The sequence below is a fragment of the Ursus maritimus genome, unplaced genomic scaffold (assembly GCF_017311325.1).
Source record: "Ursus maritimus isolate PB19 unplaced genomic scaffold, ASM1731132v1 scaffold_35, whole genome shotgun sequence".
In the NCBI taxonomy this organism is placed as follows: Eukaryota; Metazoa; Chordata; class Mammalia; order Carnivora; family Ursidae; genus Ursus; species Ursus maritimus.
This window is the reverse complement of record NW_024426119.1, coordinates 2,142,878-2,169,045: the sequence shown is the minus strand read 5'-3', so window position 1 is coordinate 2,169,045 and position 26,168 is coordinate 2,142,878. Positions and strand designations below refer to the sequence as shown.

At 35.6% G+C, this 26,168-nt stretch overlaps 1 protein-coding gene across 1 annotated transcript in view; it reads left to right on the top strand.

Moving 5' to 3' along the window:
- The window catches only part of AQR (aquarius intron-binding spliceosomal factor), an 83,696-nt gene that overhangs the window by 13,147 nt on the left and 44,381 nt on the right, over positions 1–26,168 (top strand). The window contains exons 5-16 of the mRNA XM_008702276.2: positions 1,023–1,143; positions 3,120–3,260; positions 4,657–4,725; positions 5,065–5,165; positions 8,643–8,719; positions 11,877–11,941; positions 13,110–13,226; positions 14,745–14,858; positions 16,446–16,549; positions 19,630–19,732; positions 22,397–22,517; positions 25,558–25,699. Of these exons, the coding sequence (XP_008700498.1) occupies positions 1,023–1,143; positions 3,120–3,260; positions 4,657–4,725; positions 5,065–5,165; positions 8,643–8,719; positions 11,877–11,941; positions 13,110–13,226; positions 14,745–14,858; positions 16,446–16,549; positions 19,630–19,732; positions 22,397–22,517; positions 25,558–25,699 (1,275 nt within the window). The remainder of the gene's footprint in view (positions 1–1,022; positions 1,144–3,119; positions 3,261–4,656; positions 4,726–5,064; positions 5,166–8,642; positions 8,720–11,876; positions 11,942–13,109; positions 13,227–14,744; positions 14,859–16,445; positions 16,550–19,629; positions 19,733–22,396; positions 22,518–25,557; positions 25,700–26,168) is intronic.

Sequence of the window (26,168 nt, the reverse complement as noted above, 5' to 3'; positions counted from 1 at the left end):
GAGAGAAGTTCTGAGGGTATAATTCAGGAAAAAGGAATTTAAACTTGTAAGAAAGGAATGAAATGAAGCTTTGGCCATTTTATTTTTCTGAAAGAGCACTTAAGTGTCTTACTTGGAGCCTTTTGACCATCATTTTAAGTAAAATTCCACTTACCCAGTTTCCTAGGTTCTTCTAAATAATGTAAGTATTGCTAAAGATAGACCTATGGAAATACTGATGTGAGCATAAAAGGAAGTAGAAAAATTACAGTGCTACAGCAGAATCTAAACCACTTAACTATGTGGGTTTTTACATAGGTCTGCAGACATGTATGTGAGTGATTGCAACATGCATGTGGAGTGATTTAAAGTAGGAACAAAACACCTTGCTTTTCTTTTAATTGGTGCTCAAGAGTATTTTAACCCGAGTATGGTAATTGATGTTAAATGATAAAAAATAGCTAAGTTATGTTGTAGAAATCAGAAATACTTAAATTTATTAAAGAATATTTTCACCACAGTCTTAAAATAAGAATTGTGGTGTCTTGAAAGGAAACTGCCGGTTACCTTGAAAACTGACTTATGTTGAATACCTAGTAAATTAAGTATGAAAATGCTTCTTTTTATTAAGTCTCTTTCTTGGTTTCTGGAAGTCATTTGGTCCTCATATGAGGGTAGTATTAATGTCTCAGATACATTCATCTGCTGAAATTGCCCATTATATCATTTTGGGTTTTTACTTCAGAAATACTTTTAGATAAGGAATATCCAGTGTTCTGATGGTGATAATTAGAAGTTAGTAATCTTTGCTGTCTTCCTACCTTGAAAGTACAAACTCTCATTCTCCAAAGCTGCAATCATGATAAATAAATTGGTAGCAGATAGCAGTGACCTAGATTACAGATAAATTTGTGAAGGATTTTCAAGTTACATAGTTTGTAAGAAGTTTTCAGAAAGTTGTAGATAATCATGCTTTTCCAGGTAAGTGACATAGTGAGTGGTGGTAACTAATAAAATATTCTGTGCTTTTTCACTCTTCACAGCCAGTATCTTGAAAATTACCTCTGGATGAATTATTCTCCAGAGGTGTCCAGCAAGGCCTATTTAATGTCAATCTGCTGTATGGTGAATGAGAAATTCAGAGAAAATGTCCCTGCATGGGAGGTAACAGATTTAAATTACTTCATCCTGTGCTCACTTTAAGCCATTAAAAAGTAGAACTTTTGACTAATAATAAATAATGCTTTTAGAACAGAACTTTGCCCAATAATAAAGTAAGGGTTGAGAAGAAAATGGATATATGAAGAATACTATTCTTTTTTTGGTTTCAGTACTTTGTTCGAACTAATTTACTATGAATTGAAAAATTCTGAAAGTGAAATTATTTTTCTATTTTGGGCTTGAAGAATGGCATGGATTATAAAGACTTCTCATCAGATTGAAGTGAAGTTTATATTAGCACAAATAATGCTCAAATGAGATAATATTTTCCAATGTCTTTTTTCACAACAGGGAATATATATTTGTAGTTTTCCATACATAAAGTAATGTTGCCAAAGTCAAGACAGATATTTACATTGTAATTTCAATTTTCTCTTTATCCCCAATTTAGGATCTGCTTTCCGTTTTTGAAATATCAAGTAGACTGACATTTTCCCTTTGTGCTAGTGTAATAGAGGCTTGGTCAGTAGAGTCCAAAATCTAGGTTTTCTTGCATAAAATGGTCAGCTCATCAGCTTTTTTAAATGAAGAAAAGGCATGGGTATTTGTCATCTTTTTATGGCAATGGTCTCTAAATTGAGGAGGTATTAAACTCTTTAAGATAAAAGCATGGGCACTTCTCTTGAATATTCACTAAGTAAGAGCCATCCTTGGGCAGATTAGAGCCCAGAGTAAACTGTGGGCCTTGTGTATTATTGAAGGATCCTGGGGATTTCTTGAAGTTGCTTCAAGCTACTGTAGGAAGGGAGAGGGAAGATTTTTTGAGCTAAAGAATGACACGATCATTTCGCATTTATAAAGACCATTTTGGTGATTAGGACTTGAAGTAGAGAAATACGGATGAAGAGAAGAGGATACATACAGATTTGGAAAGTAGAATTGACTGGATTTCATAGTGGAATAATTAATATTAGGGAAGGATGTTATTTTCAATAACTTTCCAGGCTTGGGCAACTGAGTGTAAGAGATGATACTGCCCTTTACCAAGACAGGTAATAATAGAGGGGTGACAAGTGCTAAGGAGGGTATAAAATTGTTGAATTGATTTTTGGACTTACTGAGTTTAAATTGCCTTTTGAATATCTAGATGAACTTATCTAGTAGGCAGAGGAATCCTGCGATGTAGAGTTAATGAGAGTAATCAACTGAGGATGTGTATTTGGAATTATTAGCATATGTTGTTGAAGTCAAGGGAGGAGGAAAAAAAGAATGAAGTTAGAACCCTAGAATACTGCTGTGTACACAGCAAAAGAAGAGGAGCCCTCGGCATGTTGAAAAGGAATAGGGGGTTGGAAGAGTCCATTGGACTTGACAGCCCTAACAGCCTCAGGGGTGTCCTGGGGGTGGAAGCCTGTAGAGAAGTAAATGAAAACAACTAGTGTAGAACACACATTTGGAGCACTTCTCTGAAAGAAGAGAGATGTGGAAGTAACTAGATGGGGAGGTAGATCAGAGGGAAACTCGAATATATTTACATTGTTTACTTCTTGTATATCCCATGTTAAGAGTAAAGAGCTAGTACAAAGCAGGAAAGGCTGTCTTTGAGATTAGTTAGTGGGAAACTAATTTTTGCTAAAGATGTTGTTTCTTTTGCTTAATTTAGAATTAAAACATTTCAGATCCTTAGAAAACAAACACTAAGCTAAATGTGAGCATAATCCATAAAAGAAAAAAATAAAGGAAGTAAAACCATTATTTTAGGGACACCTGACTGGCTCAGTCCATAGAGCATGCAACTCTAGATCTTGGAGTCATGAGTTCAAGCCCCTGTGTTCGGCATAGAGATTACTTTAAAAAAATGTTTTGTAATTATTTGGTTTTGTTAATAGACTCCTAAAGTGTCTACTGATGTTTGTTTAAGGGGGAAAAAATGGAGAGTAAGCCATTTCAAAATAAATTTTTGTTCTTTCTCTTTTCAGACTTTTAAGAAGAAACCAGACCACTTCCCATTTTTTTTTAAGTGTATCTTGAAAGCAGCATTAGCTGAAACTGATGGTGAATTTTCACTCCATGAACAGACGGTCTTACTGCTTTTTCTTGATCATTGCTTCAATAGTTTGGTAATTTTACTCTATCTTTGGGTAAAACTTTAACATTTTCTTGTTTTTTAAGTTGAACATAAATGAAATTACCTCTATAGCCAACTCTTTATCCATGATAGGGGAGAAGGAGGATAATTCCAAAAGCTTAATTTCAGCCACTTCTCAATAAAAACCTTTTAGAAGATCCATTCATTTTTCAAATAGATTTGGATTGGATCTCCTTTTTTCTATCTAGACTCTAAGAAAAATGATAATCAGAACTGAAATTCTCCAAAGGTAGAGCGGCGAAGAGTCTGGCTAGTATGAACTTTGAGTGATGAGATCTGTGCGGCAGCTGGACACAGAAGCTAGCCTTACTATTTTTCGTACGTGCCTCGTGCACAAGCTGCCGGGTCAGCAGGAGAGTGCTGTTTTGAGTTGACCGATCAGGGACAGGTGCTGATGATCTTGAAAATCTCTTGGGTTGTGTCTGACACATTTTCAGCCTTCACAAGAGTATCTTCAAAAGAATTAAATATTTACAGTAATTAATATTTCATTTGCACTTCTCTTCTGTGGTAATGTGGAGGTCTGTACCTACTTATTTAAAAATAAGTGCCTCTGAAGTGATAGTGCATTAGACCCATGCAGGAGAACGCCCCCGGTTCTTTCTTACCTTAAGACTGGATGCTAATGGATGGTTACTACTTGTTGTTGGTACTACCTCGCATGAATCTTGTAAAGACATTGAAAAAAAGATTTATGAAGCCCTGAGTGGAGGCCACTAATACATCTCTAACATATAGATGTGATTCTTTATCAGTAATGGGACAAAAACAAGATTTATTTAGTATTAGTAGTTTGGTGCTAGGTTTGGTTACCTTAAAAGCTAGTTTATTATTGAAATACTTGATTTTTTTCAGTATGCCATCAGTTCTCATTACTTGAGGTAGTTAGGTCTGTGAAGTAGTTGTAAACACTGATTTGGCTAAAACTGAACCATTGCTCTTAGGGAAAATACAAGGTTAGGTGCCTACAAGCCTACAGTCACAACATTTTCATCAGTTGATCAATACATAATCTTGTTTTATGTGTTTCTGTTTAAAGATACCTTATGTAATAATATATTGTTGATTTATTAACATTGAACTCATGGCCAACAGCACTGTAACTGAAGTCTGAATAAACCTTATGTAACACACGTGTTTTCTCCATAAGACACATCACAGCCTTCTTGCACATAGGAACACTAACCGGTACTTCAGGTCCTTAATATGAAGTATTAAAATATCATTAATTTGAAAGTATTGGTGGCATGTTTTCACCCCAGGACTTAAAAAAGGTAGTCTATTCCTTATGTAAAGAAATCTTATCTAAAGATTTAAGTTAAAATACTGGTGTGCTTATAAATTTGTTTTCTTTGTGCCTTAAACAGGAAGTAGACTTGATACGAAGTCAAGTACAGCAGCTTATCTCCCTTCCAATGTGGATGGGCTTACAGCCTGTAAGTATCTAATTTCAGAAACTTATGTGTATATATGTTATATAAGTGGAAAATGCAGTTGAAGACTGTGTAGCTTTAATATGGATATAAAGTGGTAACTAAAAATCCCCTTTCCTGCTTAGAAAATATATTTAACTTACTATGCATTAACTTATCATACATGTAGTTTTTTTAGGTTTAGAGTTTTTATGTGTAAGCTAGTAGATGTTTCACCTAATGTCATTATTATGAGGTAAAATAAGGTGATATCTATTGAGCTCATAAAGAAAGGGTTAATTTAGCAAAATGTGGTCATTATTTCATGTGTGTCTTTGATTTAATATCACATCATTCTTTCAGGCACGATTGGAGTTAGAATTAAAAAAGACACCTAAGCTAAGAAAATTCTGGAACTTGATTAAAAAGAATGATGAAAAGATGGATCCAGAAGCAAGAGAGCAGTATGTTGCCAAAGCTTTGTTCCATGTTGGTTTGTTATGCTGGTTGTGAGTCTTAGATGATATTGACTGGTTTGTTGTTTCTTTTATATAAGGCTGAACCAAATAAGTAATTAAGAAGTGCTTTGACTGTCATAGGAATATTTTTCATAAAGATCTGAAGGGGAAGTCACAACATCAACATGTTTTTCTTCTTTCTCTTCCGTCTGCCCCAGTGATAAGTATATCACTGATCTTCTCCCTGCCTATTGACCATAGTTTGTCTGTCATGGATGGTTCTCTATTTCTCCACAATCTTCAGGCTGTCAATTCAACTTTTCTTTCCTTTTCTTACTCCCTTGCTCTTAACAATGACTTTTATACACTCCAACCACCATTCATTCATTCATTCATTCATTCAACGAATAGTGAATGTTTATATTTTGCCAGGTACTATTCTAGGTATAGGGGATATAACAGAGAACAAAATGGAAGTAATTCCTCCTCTATGGAGCTTACGTTCTAGTTGGGGAAGACAGCAGCAAACATCAATTATGTAGTATTCTAGATGGTGATACATGCTAGGGAGAAGAATAAATCAAGTATAAGGATTAAAGAAGCAGGTGAGGGTTATGGGTTCTTTTAATAGTAATATTTATTATCAGTTGGGTAAGTCTGGCAGCAAGTATTTATTTACACTGAACAAAGTGGTATTAGTAGGACACAAGGGGGAAAGATCTGCATACTCTAAGAGCTCTCTCTCTCTCAGGCTAACTGGTCTGACTGTAACCTTGCCTTACGTACGTGGTGACTGTTGCAGCAGCACTCCTTGTTCTGTTTCCATCTTTTATTGTTCTTTTCCACACACTCCTTTTTCTCTACTTATGTAAATATGCTGAAGACTCCCTTCCCTTGGACCTAGGATAACTTTGTAGCTCTAGCTTATTTTTTCTTCCACTTAGGAGAGTGCTCTGTACATGTGTAGCTAATAACGACAGCCGTAAGTATGGGTGAGATGATTTAATGAGATACATAAACCCTGAAAAGAGGGTTGAGTACAAAGAGAAGTGAAACCTAGAGTTATGCTGGTGGTTACTAAAAATGGGAAGAACTGTAAAAAGCCGCATGTCAGACAAATGAGTTTGTGTGTAAGGGAGTGAGCTGTAAGGACAAAATATTAGGGTCAGAGTAGGAAAATTCCTTCTTTAATTACCAACTCTAGTCTCATCTCTTATCATGTCTTCCCACCCAACAGCCTCTTGATTGAACTAATCACATGACATCTGTATTACTTGACAACTCTTTTTTTTTTTAAACCCGCTCTTCCCATTACCGCAATATGACTTAACCGTAAATCTCTGTGGCCCTATCTTCTCTGCTTTCCTATCTTCGTATAACTCTTTGCTGTATACAGTTGACCCTTGAACAGCATGGAGGTTAGGGGCACCATTCCCCCCCACCATACAGTCAGAAGTCCACATATAATTTGTGACTTCCCAAAAACCTAACTGCTAATAGCCCACTGTTGACCAGAAGCTTTACTAATAACAGTCAGTGAACACATATTTTGTATACTATATTTATTATATACTGTACTCTTACAATAAAGTAAGCCAGAGAATAGAAAATGTTAAGAAAACCATAAGGAAGAGAAAGTGTATTCACAGTACTGTAGTGTATTTATTGAAAAATATCCACATGTAAGTAGACCTGTACAGTTCAAACCCATGCCATTGAAGGATCAGTTGTACTTCTATTTGCCATGAACCCCATTTTGGCTTAAGTAATATTAATTGTTTTTCCTCCTAAACTTGCCTTTCTGGCCAATTTCTCTTAATGCTTCCAGACAGTAGGGCTTGGAATATTCCAGTCCTTTGACTAGCAATTCATATCCCATCACCCAGTCCTATTGGATCATCTTTAGTCCTTTTTCTTCTTTCTTGTCTATTCAGACTGCTGTTGTCTTAAGTCAAGCCCTCACGGCTTCTGACTAAAGCACAACAATAAGTTCCTATTTGATGTTTCTTCCAGCTTTCCCACAACAATGAGCCATCTTCATCAAGATGAAGATTTCTTCAACAAGAAAATGTTGTTTTCTTTGCCATATTCCTATTAGCAAGCTTTCAGTGGTTTCCTGGTTCCCATAGGATAAACTCTAAACTCCTTGTAGTGGCATTCAGAAACCCCCAACTATTTTTTGTGACTCCCCTAAATCCTTGGCCTCATCTATTCATTGTTTCTTTTCTTTTCTTTTTTTTTTTTCTTTAAAGATTCTATTTATTTATTTTGACGGAGAGAGACAGCCAGCGAGAGAGGGAACACAAGCAGGGGAGTGGGAGAGGAAGAAGCAGGCTCCCAGCGGAGGAGCCTGATATGGGGCTCGATCCCAGAGCACCGGGATCACGCCCTGAGCCGAAGGCAGACGCTTAAGGACTGCGCCACACAGGCGCCCCTATTCATTGTTTCTTAAACAGTGCTTCCCTAAGTACCTTTTCCCCTCCACTCTACTTAATTGAAGGTTAACCTGAGCACGTCTAGACAAACTACTTTAGGCCACAGTGCTTTCTTCTTCTGAATTCCAAAAACATGCTGTGTGTTTTTGATTGAAACGCCGGCTGTCTGTAATGGTTAGAATATGGATAATTATTTAGAGAAAAGATTCTACACTCACACTTAACTAGACTCCACACTTGCTTGCTATGTAACTGTGGGCAAGTTAACCTCACCTCTTTCAGCACCAGTGTGAAATTGGGACAGTAAGTAGTACCTGTTTCATAGGACTGTTGTTAGTCTTAAATGAGATTATTCATATGAAGTACTTAACACAGTTTAGATCCTGGCACACTAAGTGCTCAATTAATGTCAGCCAGTTTTATTAATTACATGTTGCTTTCTGTTACTGATTATCTTTATAATACTTGCACATTTTAGTCATTCCCCTACTTTGTATTTCCAGCAGGACTGGCATAATCATTTACAGCTGTCCAATACCTGGTGAATGTTTGTTGATTGATTGGTACATAGTGTATCTTAAATTAGTAATGAGTAACAAATTGTTTTTTAAACCAACATTTAATTTTTAGACATTGTAATACTCTAGTATGTGTGATACTTCAAACATATTAAAAGTATAAAATTGCTTATCTTATTTTAATTACATACTTAAACATTAAATTTTGAACCTTAAGGGCAGACTCTAAATGAAATTTTGAAAACCCCTTTCTAGTTCTGACCTTTAAATCACAAGTGAAAACTTCCACAGTAAGAGAAAGGGGTGTGTTCATGGCTGGCTTATTATACCAGTAATGAGGCTCTTCTTTTCTCCATGTAGCCTTTTATTTACATACAAAGAAGCAGCTGTGTGTTCAAATTATGGTCCCAGTTTCAGAGAGAAATGGAACATTTGAACAGTGTAGGAAAGGCTTGTTCGACATTTAAATTTTACTTTTGAAATAATTATTTTTCAAAAATAATTTGGTCAATGTTATTCTCTGATTTTAGAGCCTATCAAGAAAGAAGATTTCTTTCACAACTCATACAGAAGTTTATCTCTGTGCTGAAATCAGTGCCACTTTCTGGTAACTATCTTCTCTTAGCTCATTTGTGAGGTTGTCATTCGGGTGCCCCTGTAGTGTTTACTAGTCTCTAGTCTAAAACCTGCTCTTAGAATAGTTTTAAATCATTAGGACAACATATCTGTCCTCCCCTTTTCATGTATATTACCAGTCTGAATATTGTGACTACCAGTGTGAATATTGTGACTGCCTTAAAAGTTCATATATTTTAAAGGTACCTGCATGGTTATTGAAATACTCATTGATTTAGCAAATATTTTTTAAGTTTGCTTGCTAGACTTAGGTCCTGAACAAGGTACTGGGATACAGTGGTGAACAAGACCATCACATACCCAACGTGGCATTGCCAGTATGGTGCTAAATAGTGTTTTTAAATAGCATCAAATACTGTTTGGAGGGGCGAGAATTATTTTTGAGGTATGAGCTACAAGATAAAATGGGAAAGATTTCCCTCCAACATGGCCTCCATTTATTGATGAAACAAATATATGCTGTGTAGACGATCTACTTAAAAATATACCATGATTATACTGTATTTGTGTGTATATGTGATAACGCCTGTATACCGTGAGGGGTTAATTCCATTATGCTGGGTTTGTCAGATCTTTATAAGCATTTATTGAATGTACATAGATTATTTTTTACTTAATAAAGGTGTATATATGCTATATAAGATAGGTCATTGGTTAATAAAATTTTCTAAGTGGGATGTAATCTAAGAACAGCTCTGTGGATATACCATATTTATATTTTTGCATCAGAGATTGTAGCTTTTTTTAAACTAAAATACAACAGGATTACTTATAAATGCCGACCTTCCAAGTAATATTTTACAGCCGAAAACCACACTTATAATCCAGCAAGGAATAGATACTAATGCTGTCCATCAGCTATACCTGATTTGAGGCCTAAGATTACTCCCAGCATCGGTATAAAAAAAAATTGTCATATGCTAATAATCTAAGTCACTTAATAGTAGTATTTTTAAGTCTTTCAGTTAAGTGGCTTAAATCTAGGAGGAAAACTTAGATTTTTGGGGGGGGGGGCACAAAAGGTAGTAATGAGTGCTTAGAACTACTAATACCTGTAATAATTAGGGCCATAAAAATTGACATCTCTATGGAATGTTGTTAATCTTGGGTCATCAGCAAGGTTTGAAAATCAAGTAACAACAGCAACACAGGACCTGCCATAATTTTAACAATCTACAAACCACCAGCTGTTGCCTTAGTTCGCTTATTGCCAGAAAACAAAATGTCTTAGATTGACCTTGAGCTTTAATCACAATTTGTTAACTCTCTGGCACAGGAACCAACAGGATGATGAAAGTAGTGTGCCAGTTCAGGGAGGGTAAAGATGGACGGATTATATAGTGAGAAAACAGAAAACGGTTTTTTAAAAAAATAAGGATTATAGTTTCATTTTACAGCATCATGAAAAACAACATATCCATATCCGTTGTTATAAAGGAAATCTGTGTAGGTTGATCTGAGATGTCAGGACTGCTGTCAGAAGAAAGGAAAAAAAATCCCACAATATACGGAAGAAGCAAATGATAAGGATATCTTGGTGTCTGAAATTCGTATGACAAGGTTTCAGCTCTAAACAATATGCCCAGTAGGGCCAACTTACATAAAAACATGCAGCTTTATTCACCAGAGCTCAGAAGCTGAGTGGCAAGCATCATGTTCTAATTTTAATTTTAAATAGGTCATTGCCAGTAATTTTCTCAAACTATAAATAAAAATACAGAGTATAGAGTTTGCTCACTTTTTAAATTTTGGACAAAAATATTTTTCTTTTACAGTAACAAGAATAAAAAATAGCAGAGGACTAGTTTGAATGGATTTAATTTATAAGTTGCTCCTTTAAATTCTTTAGTTTCAACATCTGTGTGACTAGACTATGTCTCAGAAAACCTGGATTCCAGTTCTAATCAGCCATTATTTTGTTCTACACTTTTACCAGGTCGTTTTCTCTGGTTTTCACTTTCTCACCTGGAAAATGAAGAGCTAGAACAGGCATTCTCTGAGGTCTTTTCCAGCTGTGAAATTTTATGGTTATGTTATTTCAAGATCTGGATTTGGAGCATGTGTTAACTAGAAAAGTTCTACTTAATATTTCTATATATTAGTCACAAAAGTATTCACATTTCTTTCTTCAGATAAAACCTTCTGTTTTCCTGTCTGCTACAAGTAAATTAAATTATGTGGATTTATTTAAGCATCGATAGGTTAAATGTAAGCACTGGGATTAGTCGCTGCTGGGAGTCCTTAGACTAAGCAGCAGTGGGGACCCTGGAATTACCTTTTAATTGACACAATCTTGGCAGGATGGTTTAGCTGGTAAAATGGTAGACTATTACCTGGCATTAGAAAAAAAAAGCAAAACTTGTACTCTAAAAGTTTATCATGTTACAAGGTTATGATTATTTAAAAACAAAAGTAAATGTTTTTAAAAAACAGTACGTTAATATTCATGAATAGCATAAATTAAGGTGATTTAAAAATATTTTATTGCTCTGACATTGACATTTTAATATCAAAAGTAATATATATATATTGGAAAAAAGCTCATAATAGTTGTCTCATTAATTAGTTTGGTGCATACCTTTCCCATCCATTTTCTTTGCATTCTAAAGATTATCTGTCTATGTCTGCATGTACACATATTCTATATGTGTTTATGTTATGAGAGAAGTTCTAGAAGTTTAGTGTGCGAAAGCAAGAAGGAAAGTGAGTCAAGAACTGAGGAAGAACCGCCTGTTTACTTTTGTTTTGTTTTACACTCCCTTTTTAGTTTTTGTATCACTTGGTTTTTTCAAATCTAGTCATTTAATACAAGTCATTTTTTATGACTAATTATTACAGACATTAGTAGATCTAAGCACTTTTAAAATATTTTTGCAAACCTGATTTTTAAAATGTGTTTCTAACCCAAGATAGGTTTTTCATTTTCTTATATTTGTAGAGCTAAACATAAGGGTAAAGCCTGCCTTTTTTGAAATATAGGTTGGGTCCTTACTCTGCATCATGATCCTGTCCTGATGAGTAAGAGACAAATGACAGTTTCAATAACTAAATAACTGCCAGTTGTAAGATACAGTACACTGAATGGCCTAAGTAAGAAAATTCTAACATGTTTTCTCTGTTATGTCTAGAACCAGTCACTATGGACAAAGTTCATTACTGTGAAAGATTCATTGAACTTATGATTGACCTAGAGGTAAAAAATGTGCAGTGACTCTTCTGTTACTTCATCTTTAAGGGGGATAAGGTTAAGCATATGACTATATGAAATATTTCTTCATTACTTCAAACTGGCCTTGGGTTTTTTACCTGTTTCTAGGTGTCACAAAGAGAGGCAAGTCAAAAGCAGTTGGCCCTTGAGGTTTTCAAATAACTGTCAGATGGCTGTTGTTTGTAGAAAAAAATATGAATATAGTGTAGTTATTAAACATGAGTCTAGCAATAGCTTTTTATTTTCTATCATATTTTAATACCCCATCGTAGAGGTTTTTGTTTCTGGTTTGGTTTTTTCCCCCATTACAGAGTTTTAATAGCGGCTGAAGTTACGGGTTTATGGCCATCTCTTAATAATCTCACTTGTCTAAATGTGCCTAATATTGTTGATGAAAAAAGATGTATTTGCTATTGTCAATTTTTTAAATTAAGATTCTTAAAGAAGATTTCATATTATTAGGTGCAAGATTTTGACAGAAAGTTCAGATGCAGAGTTGGTGTAATTCAGATTGAATTCATTTCCTTTCCTTTCCCTCTTTACTGCAGGAAATTGAAAGAAAATCCTTTGTGTTCATTTCTTATCTGGAGAGACGGGGTGGTTTCTTGACATAAGGATTAGAGTATTGGGCTAGCAGCCATTCATGAGATCTTTATTCAGATTCTAGTTCTGCCAGTAACTAATTTATAACCTCTGAGGATCTCGATAACCTCGTCTGTAAAATGAGGATATTTGATTAGTGGTTTTCAAACTGATAGCAGTATCTCGGCATTGTCTTGCTGACTGTCACGAGGGGGATATGGGAAGAAGATATGGAGAAAGAAGTCTCCACATAGGGGTCCCCAGTCCCTTTTCTCTCAGAGTAGCACCATTTTTACATCTATACACAATACATATTGGGATTTCATGTAGGATTTTGTTTGAAAACTACTGGCTTATATATCTGAAATTTCTTCCAGTGCTGGATTTTATTTTTAAACGTTGCCACTGAGTTTATTTACAGCATTGTTCAGACCCCTTATTTTGCGCACCATGACTTTTGGGAGACTAGAGGGTACTTTGTATGTGATTGACACTTCTAGCAAAATAGTAGATTTTACCTCTAGCTGCGGAGAACATACAGACTTATTGCCCTGGTGTTTATTTGTTCTAGGCCCTACTCCCCACAAGGCGCTGGTTTAATACCATCCTGGATGACTCCCACCTTTTGGTTCACTGTTACCTTTCCAATCTTGTTCATAGGGAAGAGGATGGCCACCTTTTTTCTCAGGTGAGCATGGATATATCTGAACTATGTTTTCATTTCTAAATTGATCTTTTTTTTGCCATGTAACTAAGAATACCAGTGGATGATATAAAGGAAATTTTGCTAAACATTGAATTGAATAATATAAATTCCTAATTAGTCATTTTAAAATCAAGTCTCAATGTAGAAAATGAATGAATGAAGAGTTTTTGTTAATCATGTGATTTTATCGTTGGACTAAATTATAATTTTGGCAATGGAGTCCCACATACTCATATATTTTATGTTGGTAACCACTGTGGAATACAATAGATGATGAGCGTTAATTTCAGGAGAACTCTGCCCTAAAATTATGGCTGTCTTTCCATAAGATGATGGTGACAGAGACAGTTGATAGCATGGATATGCTCGTTTGCTACCTTGGGTAGAAAGAAGTATTCCTGTTTTATATTTCCTGTTTCACATCTCCTTTTCGGGAGGAAAGTCTTCTAACAAACTTCTAACCCTTGCCTTTCAATGAGATTGTACATGGAAATGTAATTTTAGTGTGTTCACGTATTCTTTTAAGAATGCTCTTATATTTTTTTTTTTTTTTTTTACCAGCCAGGGGAGAGGCAGAGGGAGAGGGAGAGAGAGAGAATCTCATCTCAAGCAGCCTCCCCGCTGAGCGCAGAACCCCACTGGGGCGGCTCAGGCTCACAACCCTGAGATCGTGACCTGAGCCAAAACCAAGAATTAACCTCAGTTAACTGACTGAGGCACCCAGGCACCCCAAGAATTCTTTTATCTTATATCTGTATTTTTTCTCATTCTCTTATTAAATTTCTATCCAGTGATTTGCCACATATATTACAACATATTAAATTCTCATCTCTGATCTTCCATAGATTAGAATTAAGAATAATAAAGATTTGGGGTGAATGCAGCCAGTAGACTCTTGATGCCATTGCTACGAAGGGAAAGCAGGCCTTCATTAGCAGCAGTAACTAGGCCAAAGAAAGGGCTCAATGGCCATGGAGACTGATGAGAAGAATAAATATCTTAGCTTTCCTCACCTTGCTGCTTTTCCCAAAAGAAGCAGTACACAGAGGAGAGTATCTCCAATTATGAATTCCAAAACCTTCATTCAGAAAATTCTGTATTAAGTGGCATAAGTAAAAGACCTTACGGGTTCCCCCTACTGGTCTAGTTTTGTAAATTTGCAGTCATGGAGTTTGTGTTTTTTCCATTAGTGTTTGGCTTCCTTTGATTAGATCCTTAATGTCTGCTCATTATTGAGATTGCAGCTTAAGTTCCTCTCTGTAGAAGTAGACCATGTGTATGAAATAGACTTCAGCAATTTATTTACTAGACTCATACTTTATTCGCAGACAAATAACACGTTTGGTATGTTCTAACATACATGTTACGGTGTTTATATTCCAGAGTTCTTCAGCACCTCGGAGAAGTTACGTGGACTTGTTTATTCTTTATAAGAGTTTTTGTTAATGGTTTCTTGTTCTTATGTTCAGACAGTTTAGTAATGTAAATGTATCCTTTCAGCTTTTGGACATGCTTAAGTTCTATACTGGTTTTGAGATTAACGACCAGACTGGAAATGCTCTGACAGAGAATGAGATGACCACAATTCACTATGACAGAATTACTTCTCTCCAGGTAACTGTAATGCACTGCAGCCTGTGATTCTGCTCCGTCAAGTTGGGTCATATGTAATTTAGTTCATGTAGTACAGGTAGAAAAAAGTACTAATTCAATAGTGTTTTCGTACTGAGCTTTTTAAATATTGCTAATTCCAATGAATCCATGGGAAAAGTGGCTTTCTTCAGTCTTGAGAATCCAGATACTGATATTTGACACTCAAATTTTCTATCAGTTATTAGACCAATTTGATGTATATACTTACCACTTTGATTTTATGAAAAAGTATTCCAATATATTGACAAAGTATGTGTGAACATTTTGTACATTTTAAAAATAAACACACATAATGGGACTGCAGTTTGCCAGTACAGCTCATCTGTGTCAACAAAGTACCTTTGTTTGTTTGTTTTGTATTACTGATCTCATCTTACTCCCTCTGGTGGGAGAAAGAAGCTTTTATTTGTCACCTTGAAGAAATTCAGTTCTTTCTGTTTTGAAGAGTCTTTTTGGGTAAAGGTTCAGTCAAAATTGTCTTTCACAATCAACTCCACTATCTCTCAAAGATACTCGCCTCTCCCTCTTCTTTCCCAGAATGCCATCTGGGTATGTGGAGGCACCATGGTAGCCTCATTGTTTTGGCAGAGGACTGATCTGCACAGTGTCCCGGCTCCGATGTCTTTTCCTGCTCTTCTCAGAGCAGTAGTGTTTTTTTGTCCTTCTGCTTCTGCCCTTGAAGTGACCACAGCTGGTGTGGCATGTGGTCTGCTCTCTTGGTACCAGGCAAGGCATGATGATGGTTCCCAAGGAGTTTGGCTATCTCCTTGCTGATGAGGCTCCAGCGTTGCGCTTAGTGGTTGCTAGAGTTCTCCTGAGAGCTGACTCTCATTCATTTCCTAGCTTAAACAGCTCACTGAGACTTGGGTTGCATTGTCATTTTGCTATTACCTGTAGTAATCTCATGGCATCTGATCAATAACCTTGGCAGCTCGTGGTGCCATCTGTCATGGGGCATGTGAAAACTTCTGGATCTTCTCCGTGCAACATGGGCATTAAGGAAGACTAGAGATGTTACCTTATACACTCTTACCCAGTCACTGTAATGCTATTTCTGTTTTCTTGCAGCTTACCCCATGGTTGGTTGGGGGTGTTACCCTGAGAGGTCCTATCTTTCCAGAGTTCCAAAGTAAAAGCACAAACCACTGTACTTTTGAATTCTCCCTCAAGCTATCTCTTCAGTGGGAATTTCCCTTTAGTTTTGTTGGGCCAGTTCTTGATAATAAAGTGTATTGTTTTATTTTTCTCCCTCTGTGTCAGTGAAGCTAGCTTTCATGGCTATTTTCATGTATGTTCAAAATACAGCATTAGAAATAAAAAACTGAACATTGACTGGTTTTGCAGTCTTGTTGGAATAATTCTAGTTTTTTCCCATTGTATTGAATGCTTCTGGCTAAATAAGGCAGAGGTCACATATGAGAAGCATATAAGAGAAAGAGAAGTGCATTAATATTTTTAAAATATTATTTTTATTATGTAGTATATAAATTGTAGTTGATTGTATTAATTTGTAGGCGTTAGTTATTTATTTTTTTTTCTCCTTTCTAGAGAGCTGCTTTTGCACATTTCCCTGAGCTCTATGATTTTGCCCTCTCAAATGTGGCAGAAGTAGATACTCGGGAATCTTTGGTCAAGTTCTTTGGACCTCTTAGGTAAGTCAACATGAAAGAACTGAATTTTAATTTTCTTTTTGCTTTTAAACATTTTGTACTACTAGGTAGTGAAACTTACTGTACTACTCTGTTGACAACTAAAACTAGTGCTTCTTTCTGGCAGTTGGTATCTTTAAGTCACTTAGATATAATTATTGATCTTCTATTTTGGGGGGCAAAATTTATATTTTTCATAACTTAAACATTTTTCCTAAATCATAAATTTTCTTAGAGTAGAACATAAAACTGGTATCCCATCAATCATAACATAAAACAGAAACCAGTAAATGGTCATGTGTGATATTAGAAGATGAAAAAAATTTTTATGTTTAAAATTTATGAAATTAGTAATATTCTTTGACACTTAGCTAATATACTATTTTGAAAATGGTAATAGTACATTTATATACATGGGAGGCACTCTACTAACTGCATAAATAATCCTCAAGACATTCATTTATGTGAGGAGTAGGTACCATTTTTGAAATAAGGTCACTGAGACACAGAATTGAAAAGTCATTTGCCTAGATCAAATAGCAAGTAAGTGGCAGAGCTAGGATTCCTACCTCGGTGGTCCCGATTTCAAACCTAGGCAGTCTAACCTTTAACTGTGCTCTTTTATCTCCCCATTGTCCTTAATTCTTGGGAGAAATTATGTTTAGTTCATTGGCTATTTGAAATGAAACAAACTTGGTTTCCACTTGAAAGTTGGTTTGTTTGTTGGTTTTCATAAGATTTAATAATGACTCTTACAATAACACAGAAATCTGTTTTATTCTCTTAATGAACTGCATAAAATTCCATTGGATGATATACCATACTATTTTTTAATCACTCTGCTGTTGACAGATCTTTACTTTCTAAATTTTTGGCCATTACTAACAGTGAATTAATTTTAGAAATGGAGATATTTGCCTTGCTTATGGATGAGAGGACTCAATTAAGGTATGAATTCTGCCCAAATTGATCCATAGGTATAATTCAGTTCCACTTGGAATCCCAGCAGGATATTTTCTAGAAATTGACAAGCTTATTCAAAAATTAATATAGAAAGACAAAGAGACTAGACTAAACAAAACCATTTTGAAAAAGAACAAAGTTGGAGGATTCCCACTACCTAATTTCAAGACTGCCTATATGGCTACATTAATCAAGACATTGTGGTATTGAATAAAGGACAGACAGACACATAGATCACTGGAACAGTAGAGTTGAAAATAGACCACACATATATGTTAGTTGATTTCTGACTAAGATGCCAAAGCAACTCCCTGGAGAAAGGGTAATCTTTTCAATAATGGTGAAACAGTTGGACATCTATATGCAAAGTATGAAACTTGACACTTACTTCACACCATATACACAGACTAACTCAAAATTAATCATAGACATTTATCAGAACCAGAGCTAATAGGACATGGAGGAGAAAAGTTTTGTGATTGTGATTTGTACAAAGATTTCCATAGACCCCAAAGCATAATCCATGAAGAAAAAAAAAATTGATAAATTGACTTTATCAAATTTTAAAACCTACTATTTCAAAGACATTGTTAACAGAATGTAAATACAACCCCAGACTGGGAGGAAATATTGACTGAACACATATCTGATGATGGACCGGTATCCAGAAGTCTCAGAACTCAATAATAAGAAAACAATTTAAAAATAGCTAAAGATTTGAACAGATACTGCTCTAAAGGTGATACATTTCAATTAGGCCAGAGAAAGATACTTAGCATCATTAGTTATTAGAGAAATGCAAATTTAAATCATAATGAGATACCAATTGTAAAAAACATGCATTGTATTGACTTTTGATAAGGATATGGAACAGCTGGAATTCTCATACTTTTGCTGGTGGGAATTCAAAATGGTAGTGCCTCTTTGGAAAAATGTGACAGTTTCTTGTAAAGTTAAACACCCATTTACTACACAATCTAGTGTTCTCACAGATACACCAAATGAAAATTTATGTTCATGCAAAAGTCTATGGGTAAATATGTATAGTGGCTTTATAGTTGTCAAAACAGCCTTCAGCTGGTCAATGAATAAACACAGTGTGCTACATCTGTATGATGGAGTACTACTCAGCAGTAAAAAGGAACCAACTAAAATGCACACAGTATGGGTGAATTTTAGTTGCATTATGCTAGATGAAAATAACCAGTATCAAAAGGCTATATATAATGTATGATTCCGTTTATATGACCCTCTGGAAAAAGTAAAATTGTAGAGATCAAAAACAGATTAGTGGTTACCGGGGGCTGGGATAGAGTGTGTGAGGGCCTTTGGCCAAAGGTGATGAAACTCTATTTCAGTAATGGAAAGCTGTTCAGCTCACGTTGGTGAATGCACGTTTTCCCAGAATTCCAGTTTTTCACTTGGAAGTTCAAATTTTATCTTTGGTAACAATACTGTCAGTTGTTTTCCTTAAAGTTACTGGTTTATTTTGTTCAGATTTGAAAAGTCTGAATAACCGTGGTTTGTCATTAGTTCTTTCAAGTAAAAATTGTGTGTAAAATGTGTAGTTCCCATCTTGTCACACAGAATTTTTTAAAAACAGATACTCAAGAGTCCAAATTTAATTACATTAGTAATAAATTTTAAGTAGAAGTTTACTTTTAATTAATACATTAATATTACTGCTTCATTAAGGGCATTCTTAAACAAAAGTGGCTTCTTTTCCCCCTCTGCATGTGGCCATAAGGAATGCTATGGCTCCTTATAGTCCTGGTTGGTGCCACTGCCTTCACCTGTGCCAGCAGTTTTACCCACCACTGCTTTTCACTGTGTATGTAAAGATAGTGAGAAAAACAAATAATGTCTTAGTATTAATAGAAAAAAGTATTGTTCTTGCAGACTTACTAGAAAGGTCTCAAGGACCACAGGGGGTTTGCAGAAGACACTTTGAGAACCTGTATTAAGGGGGCTTTCATTGCTGATTTTTTTATTTGCTGTAATATCATAGGATTACATTTGCTAGGTAAAACTTTTTAATCAGTCTATAAAATTACGTGTTTCAAAAGTGAAGTAAAATAAGTTAATAAAATATTCTGATCTGAATATTCCTTATTCTGCAGTTCAAATACACTCCACCAGGTGGCATCATACCTCTGCTTGTTACCAACTCTTCCTAAAAATGAAGACACAACTTTTGATAAAGAATTTCTTCTAGAATTGCTGGTAAATATTAATGTTCTTTAAATGTTCCCTATCTTAAAGACATGGATTGATACAAATTTTTTCCTGGACTAAAGGTTAAGTAGGTCATTGCTACCTGTTTTACAATTATATCATCATTTAATTTTTATCAGATTTCTTATCCATTAGATTTCTTAAGTCTTTTACCTTTTTAAAAAAAATTTTTTTAAAGATTTTATTTATTTATTTGACAGAGATAGAGACAGCCAGCGAGAGAGGGAACACAAGCAGGGGGAGTGTGAGAGGAAGAAGCAGGCTCATAGCAGAGGAGCCTGACGTGGAGCTCGATCCCACAACGCCGGGATCACGCCCTGAGCCGAAGGCAGACGCTTAACCGCTGTGCCACCCAGGCGCCCCAAGTCTTTTACCTTTTAAAACTGCTTTATGGCATGAATTCATTCTGTGCAAACATTTATGAGCAGCTTCTGTGTCAGCCACTAACTTAGTGGTTTAAGAATACTAAGGGATTTTTCAGTCATTTTGGAAAATAATGGACTTTAACTCAAACTAATACTTTTTATGTAAGGTTTTATTTTTTAGTGCAGTTTTAGGTTCACAGAAAAAATTGAGAGAAAGGAATATATTTTAGCTCTAGTAAAATAATTCATATGATGCATGAGTAATTATATCCCCACTATCAATATCTAAGTTGTTTGCAATGTTCACTTTTACAAATAATGATGTGATCCTCACACATGCCGCTTTGTGCCCATGTGTGGACATTTAGGAGGGTACCTAGAAGTGAAATTATTTGATCGAAGCATGTGCTTATTTAAAAGATAAGATGCAGCCAAATTATCCTCTGAAAGATGTGTGTTCCTACCAACAGTGTATTAGAGTGTGTCTCCTTAAGCTCTTACCAGCACTGGATGTTAGGAGTCATCCCAATTTCTGCAGTTGCGTGGGTAAAAGAAATAATAGCTTGTTTTAATTTTTTGTTTTCTGTCTGCTATGCTATAGGTTGAGTAGTTTTTAGTTTGTTTTTTTATAACTCTACAAACATACACTGTGTGGGTGTGTATATGCATTTTTTTTTACATGTATGGCACCATAATGGGCACACAGTTTTGTGACTTATATTCCAAGCTAATACTTTTAATATAGGGTGTGAGATACAGTCTCTTACTGTACAGAAGATGATAATGCTAGTTTTGGGGAAGTAACCAGAAGCTGTTGGTAGCAGGTGTTTTAAGCCTAATGACAGGTGTTTAAGTGCCAGTTGGAGAGAAATTCTTAGAGTTTTAAGTTTTTTCAAGTATGGGAAATACTTTTTTATTGATATGTTTACTTAAGTGAAATGTATGTCTTAGGTCACCATCTTTGCCTTCTTCTCATTATTTCTGACTACAAATGCTTTCCAAAAATTCCTAGTCCTATTTTCTGACAACATGAAATCTTTTCTCATAAGTCAGGTTTGGGGAATTAATAATAAATCCTTACTATACAAAGAAATGAGGATTTCTTTAGGAATCTTTCTAATGGAAAATAGGTTTAAGTATAAGGCTGATCCTATGCCTTTTACAGTCTTACACCTAAGATTTCATCCTTGAAATTTAAATATTTATGCCAAAAAGAAAACATTTTTAAAAATTTATAGCGCTACAGCATTATCTTTCATTTCCTCTCTCTCTCAAAGGATTTCCTTAGGCTTTGGCTTCTTCTAAAATCTGAATTATGATAAAGAAGTAGAAATATGAGTATTATTTAGATGATATCTCACTATTTTCTTTCCTAAAATAATACTGTCTCCACTGAAGAGAATGTGACACATTTTTCACATGTATCATTATTTTAACATGTTAATTAGGTAACAAACTTATTTCTGGTTTGAGATAGATGACTGTAATATTAACAATGGAAATCTACATAGAGGTCATAAAGTCCAACTCTCATTTTACAAGGAAAACTGAGGCCAGGTGTTTTTGTGTGTGGGTTTTTTTTTTAAAAAGATTTATTTATTTCAGAGAGAGAGACAGCGTGAGCAAGGTGGGGGGGGGGGGGCTGAGGGAGAGGGGAAGCAGATTCCCCTCGAACACGGAGCCCAACGCTGAATTCTGTCTCCTGACTTGAAGATCACGACCTGAGCTGAAACCAAGAGTCAGATACTTAACCGACTGAGCCACCCAGGCACCCCCAGGTTTTTTAATAAACAGAATTTTCCAGATTGTTTAATTAGTAGAAGAATGAAAACTATAATCTAGGACTTAGGGCTTAATATTGGTGAATATTAAGTGCTGTGGTTTTTAAGGGCTTGGCATATGCCAGGCACTTTGATGCTGTGTATGCCGTTTCATTTTCATAAGAAACCCGAGAGGTGATTGGTATTTTATCTGTTTTACTGAAAAAGAAGCTAAGATCAGGGAAGTTGAAGGAACGTGCCCAGTTTTTATGTAGCTCATAAATTAAAGGTACTTGGCATTGAACTCTGATCTGCCTGATTTTCCAAAGCCCATCATAATTGATGCTTCTCTCGTCTTTGATTTATGGAGAAAGTAGAAAAAGAAAAAAAAAACCCTCATTTTAAGTGCTACCATAACTGAAAGACATGAAACTTCTCATTCTGTACTTTATGTGAATTTCTCCATACATTATTTTGATTAAAAAATGATGTGCTTCTAACTTTCTGCATGGTCCTGCTTCTTTCAGGTATCTCGTCATGAACGTCGAATTTCTCAGATTCAGCAGTTGAACCAGATGCCTTTGTATCCAACTGAGAAAATCATATGGGATGAAAATATTGTCCCAACTGAGTACTATTCTGGGGAAGGTATGGCAGAGAAGTACAGGATTCAGGTGTACCAAGAAATTTAGTGTAGAATTTATCAGATGTAACTAAAAATACTCCTATCTGTTACATGCGTTAGGATCATTTTCTGGTACCCTCAAGTTCAGTTTTAAAACTGGAAACTATTCAGTATATTGAATGCATAGTATTAAGGATTTTTTTTTTAAAGGTTTTATTTATTTATTTGACAGAGAGGCAGCCAGCGAGAGAGGGAACACAGCAGGGGGAGTGGGAGAGGAAGAAGCAGGCTCCTAGCGGAGGAGCCTGATGTGGGGCTCCATCCCATAACGCCGGGATCACGCCCTGAGCCGAAGGCAGACGCTCCTTGGATTTTTATTAAATTTAACCATGCCCTAATTTGTGTGTGTGTGTGTGTGTGTGTGTGTGTGTGTGTGCGCGTGCTGCACACACATGCTCGGACACACACGTGTAAACATATATTGGGATGATATATGGATGTATATATATCACATCCATATATCATCCCAATATACATATATATACATCCATATATCATCCTTTATAAAATAGGACCGTAAGCATGAAACTATATTTTAAGGAGACCTAATAGTAGAAGTTTAGCTCTCATTATGTCACTGTAAAAGGCTTTGTTTAGTAGTGTTTTTTTCAAAGCCTTTTTTAGAAGTTCTTTTGAATTCCTTGTTAAGCCAACTAATGACCACCCAAAATTGTCATTAGTTAATAATAAACCCTTAGTGTTGATTAAAAGTAGTTATTCCCTGGTTTGTTTACTTATCTATTTCAACAGATTTGTTCCTAAATGCTTTGTTCATCTGCTAAGGATGAGAATTTGCCACAGTTGAGTGTATGCTGAAGTACATTCTGACATATTTTGAAGGCATATTTAAAAAAAAAAATTAAGGAAGTTTTTTGAGCAACGGCATCATTATGAGAAGTTTGGCTATGTTATAGACAGCACCAGTGGTAATTTACTTAAAAGAAAAAATGGGTACTTCAGAGTCCTCTCCTGAAGCTGTAACTTCAGGAAAGCCAGGGCACCGAAGTCGTGCTAGATTTCAGAATAGGCAGTCTTCGTATTTTTTGTTGTTGTTGTTCTTACAAAGGTCAGTGCCTTGTTTTTTCACTTTTCTAATTTGTTCATGCTAAAAGCATTTACGACCCATGTATGTATGACATCTAACTCTGTCTGATCAGTTCCTAAAAGGCAGATGCTTCTTAGTATTCTGTCTTGTCAGTACAGAGCTTACGTGTCCTTAAACATGTGCATAGTCCTACATCTAGCTTTTGGTGCTACTCAGTGATGCTGCTCTGGGTTTAAAATACATTTACTTAGGATATGAAGTATTGTTCTTCTCTCCCTCCTGTAATTAATGAAGGTTAAGGAAAGTATGGCAGAACAGTATTAGTTGTCAAGTGGTTTAACTGTAATAAAGCTGTCTTCAGATACTTGGCTGTGTCATGCCATTGTTTTTTAGTGACCATGGATGGCACTTTGTTTAGGGGCTCAATGTCTGATGCTAATAAATAGGCAAAGATCAAAGCTAATACGGAACGTTTATGCAGACTGCTTCTAGCTCCCAAGAAGAGAAAATAAGTGTGAAATTGGTACAGATATTTAAAAAAAATCAGTTAAGAATTGTAAAGAAAATCCTTGTAAAATTTTTTCACCCTCACTTTGAACCTTTTTAAGAAAATAAACACAAATATGGAAAGCCACACAATGTAAACATAGGGCTTAACGAATTACCATAAGGGAAATAACCACCTTATTAGCTATCCCAGAGCCTTCCCATAGGCTCCTTCCCAGTTGCTGCTTCTCCCTCCACCTGAAAGTAACCATTTTTTTACTTCTATAGCAATCACTATATATTCTTCATAGTTTTATCACCTACTGTGCATCCATGTATGATAGTCAATCTTTTCCATTTTTAAAATGTCTTTTAACTTCACAAATGCCCTCTGCAGCCCTTCCTTTTCTTTTGAAGATCCTGAGTTGTTTGATTTGTATGGTTTCCCACAGTCTAGTTTTTTCTAATTGACTACTCAGTGTACAGTTGAGTATGTCTCTCTGCTCTTTACTTTTCTTGCAGATTGGCAGCTGAATGCAGAGGCTTGGTCAGGCTGACGTTTTCTGTCTGGCAAGATTCTTGGTGGTGCTGTATTCTTTCATAAGAGGCTCAGAATGTCTGGTGGTTGTGTGTGTGTGTGTGTGACATAAGTAGCCATTGCTGCTTAATGGCTAGATTTGTTAATTCAGTGGCATTTGTAAAATGGTGACATTTTAATTCTTTTTTTTTTTTTTTTAATAAAATTATGCTGTCCAAAGAGACACTCCTTCAGCTTCTGGCCTGAAAGATACTGAGAAAGATTATAAATCAGAATTTGCTAACATAAATGATGTAAAATTTTTTTTTACATTGATGTTTTTTGCCATTAGGTTTGTTATTACTTTGGTAAGAATGGATACAGATGATGAAAATAATATGATTTTCCAGTAAAATGTGTTTATTTTGAGGTTTGTTTTTTTTTTTTAAACCCTTTTGGTATTGCAGCTGAGTGCCTATTCACTTATTACCCGAGGGAAATAGCGGTTAGTAGAGATATTAGAAAGAATATTGTTCATTAATACAGTCGGAGAAGGGAAATAACTCCAGGCATAGCATACCAATACCTTATCCTTGAAGTCTAGCCAAACAGCAAAGATTCAGAGTACAATAGTGCTCATTGGAGATAGAGTAATACGTCGTAATATACTGACTAATTAGCTTTCATGGTAAATTTGTCATGGGCTTAGTTTATGGCCATATGCACTGTTATATGTATTAATGAGATTTATCCTTCCCAACTCTTAATAGATAACATTTGTTAACTTGGTTTTTCAATTTCTGTGTGAAAATAAAAATAGGACCTTATCAAATATGCTATATTTCAGACATCATTAAATTAAACTCTCACCAAATTTGTAGTGCATTTCTTTATACATAGTGCAGCTGTCTGATTAAAAGACTAATTCAAATGTGGATGTTGTTTTCTTTTTCAGGTTGTCTTGCTCTTCCCAAGTTGAATTTGCAGTTTTTGACTCTTCATGATTACCTCTTAAGGAATTTTAATCTCTTCCGCTTAGAATCAACTTATGAAATTAGGCAGGACATCGAGGATAGTGTCAGCAGAATGAAGCCATGGTTAGTAAATTGGTTCCACTTGTCATGAAGAGGTGCAAACAGTGACTGACATAACTTCTGTCAGAAACCTCATAAGTGTATTTAGAAGCAGTATGCCTGGCATGAAGATGCCCTCCAACATATAAGATATTTACTCTTTGAGAAATTCTCTAATGTGGATTAGAGTATATCAAAAGAGCTAAAATACATGATATGTATCTGGGTACTTGGGGGTGGGGCTGGGAGAATGGGGATAAGGGAGGAGAGATCTTCATTCTTGGAGGATGGTGCGGGGAGAACTGTAGAGGGGACAGTAGGTTGGACATTAGCAAAAGGGTAAAGAGGGAGGGTATGGGCTGACCAGCAGGCGTGTACTAGGGCAGGACGGTTTAAGCTCTGGGCGCTTATGATAAAGGGGTCTTCTACCCCAGCTGCTCTTGTGGCTGTCACCAGTATCTCAGTTAGCCTCTCTAAAGAACTTGGCAAGAGA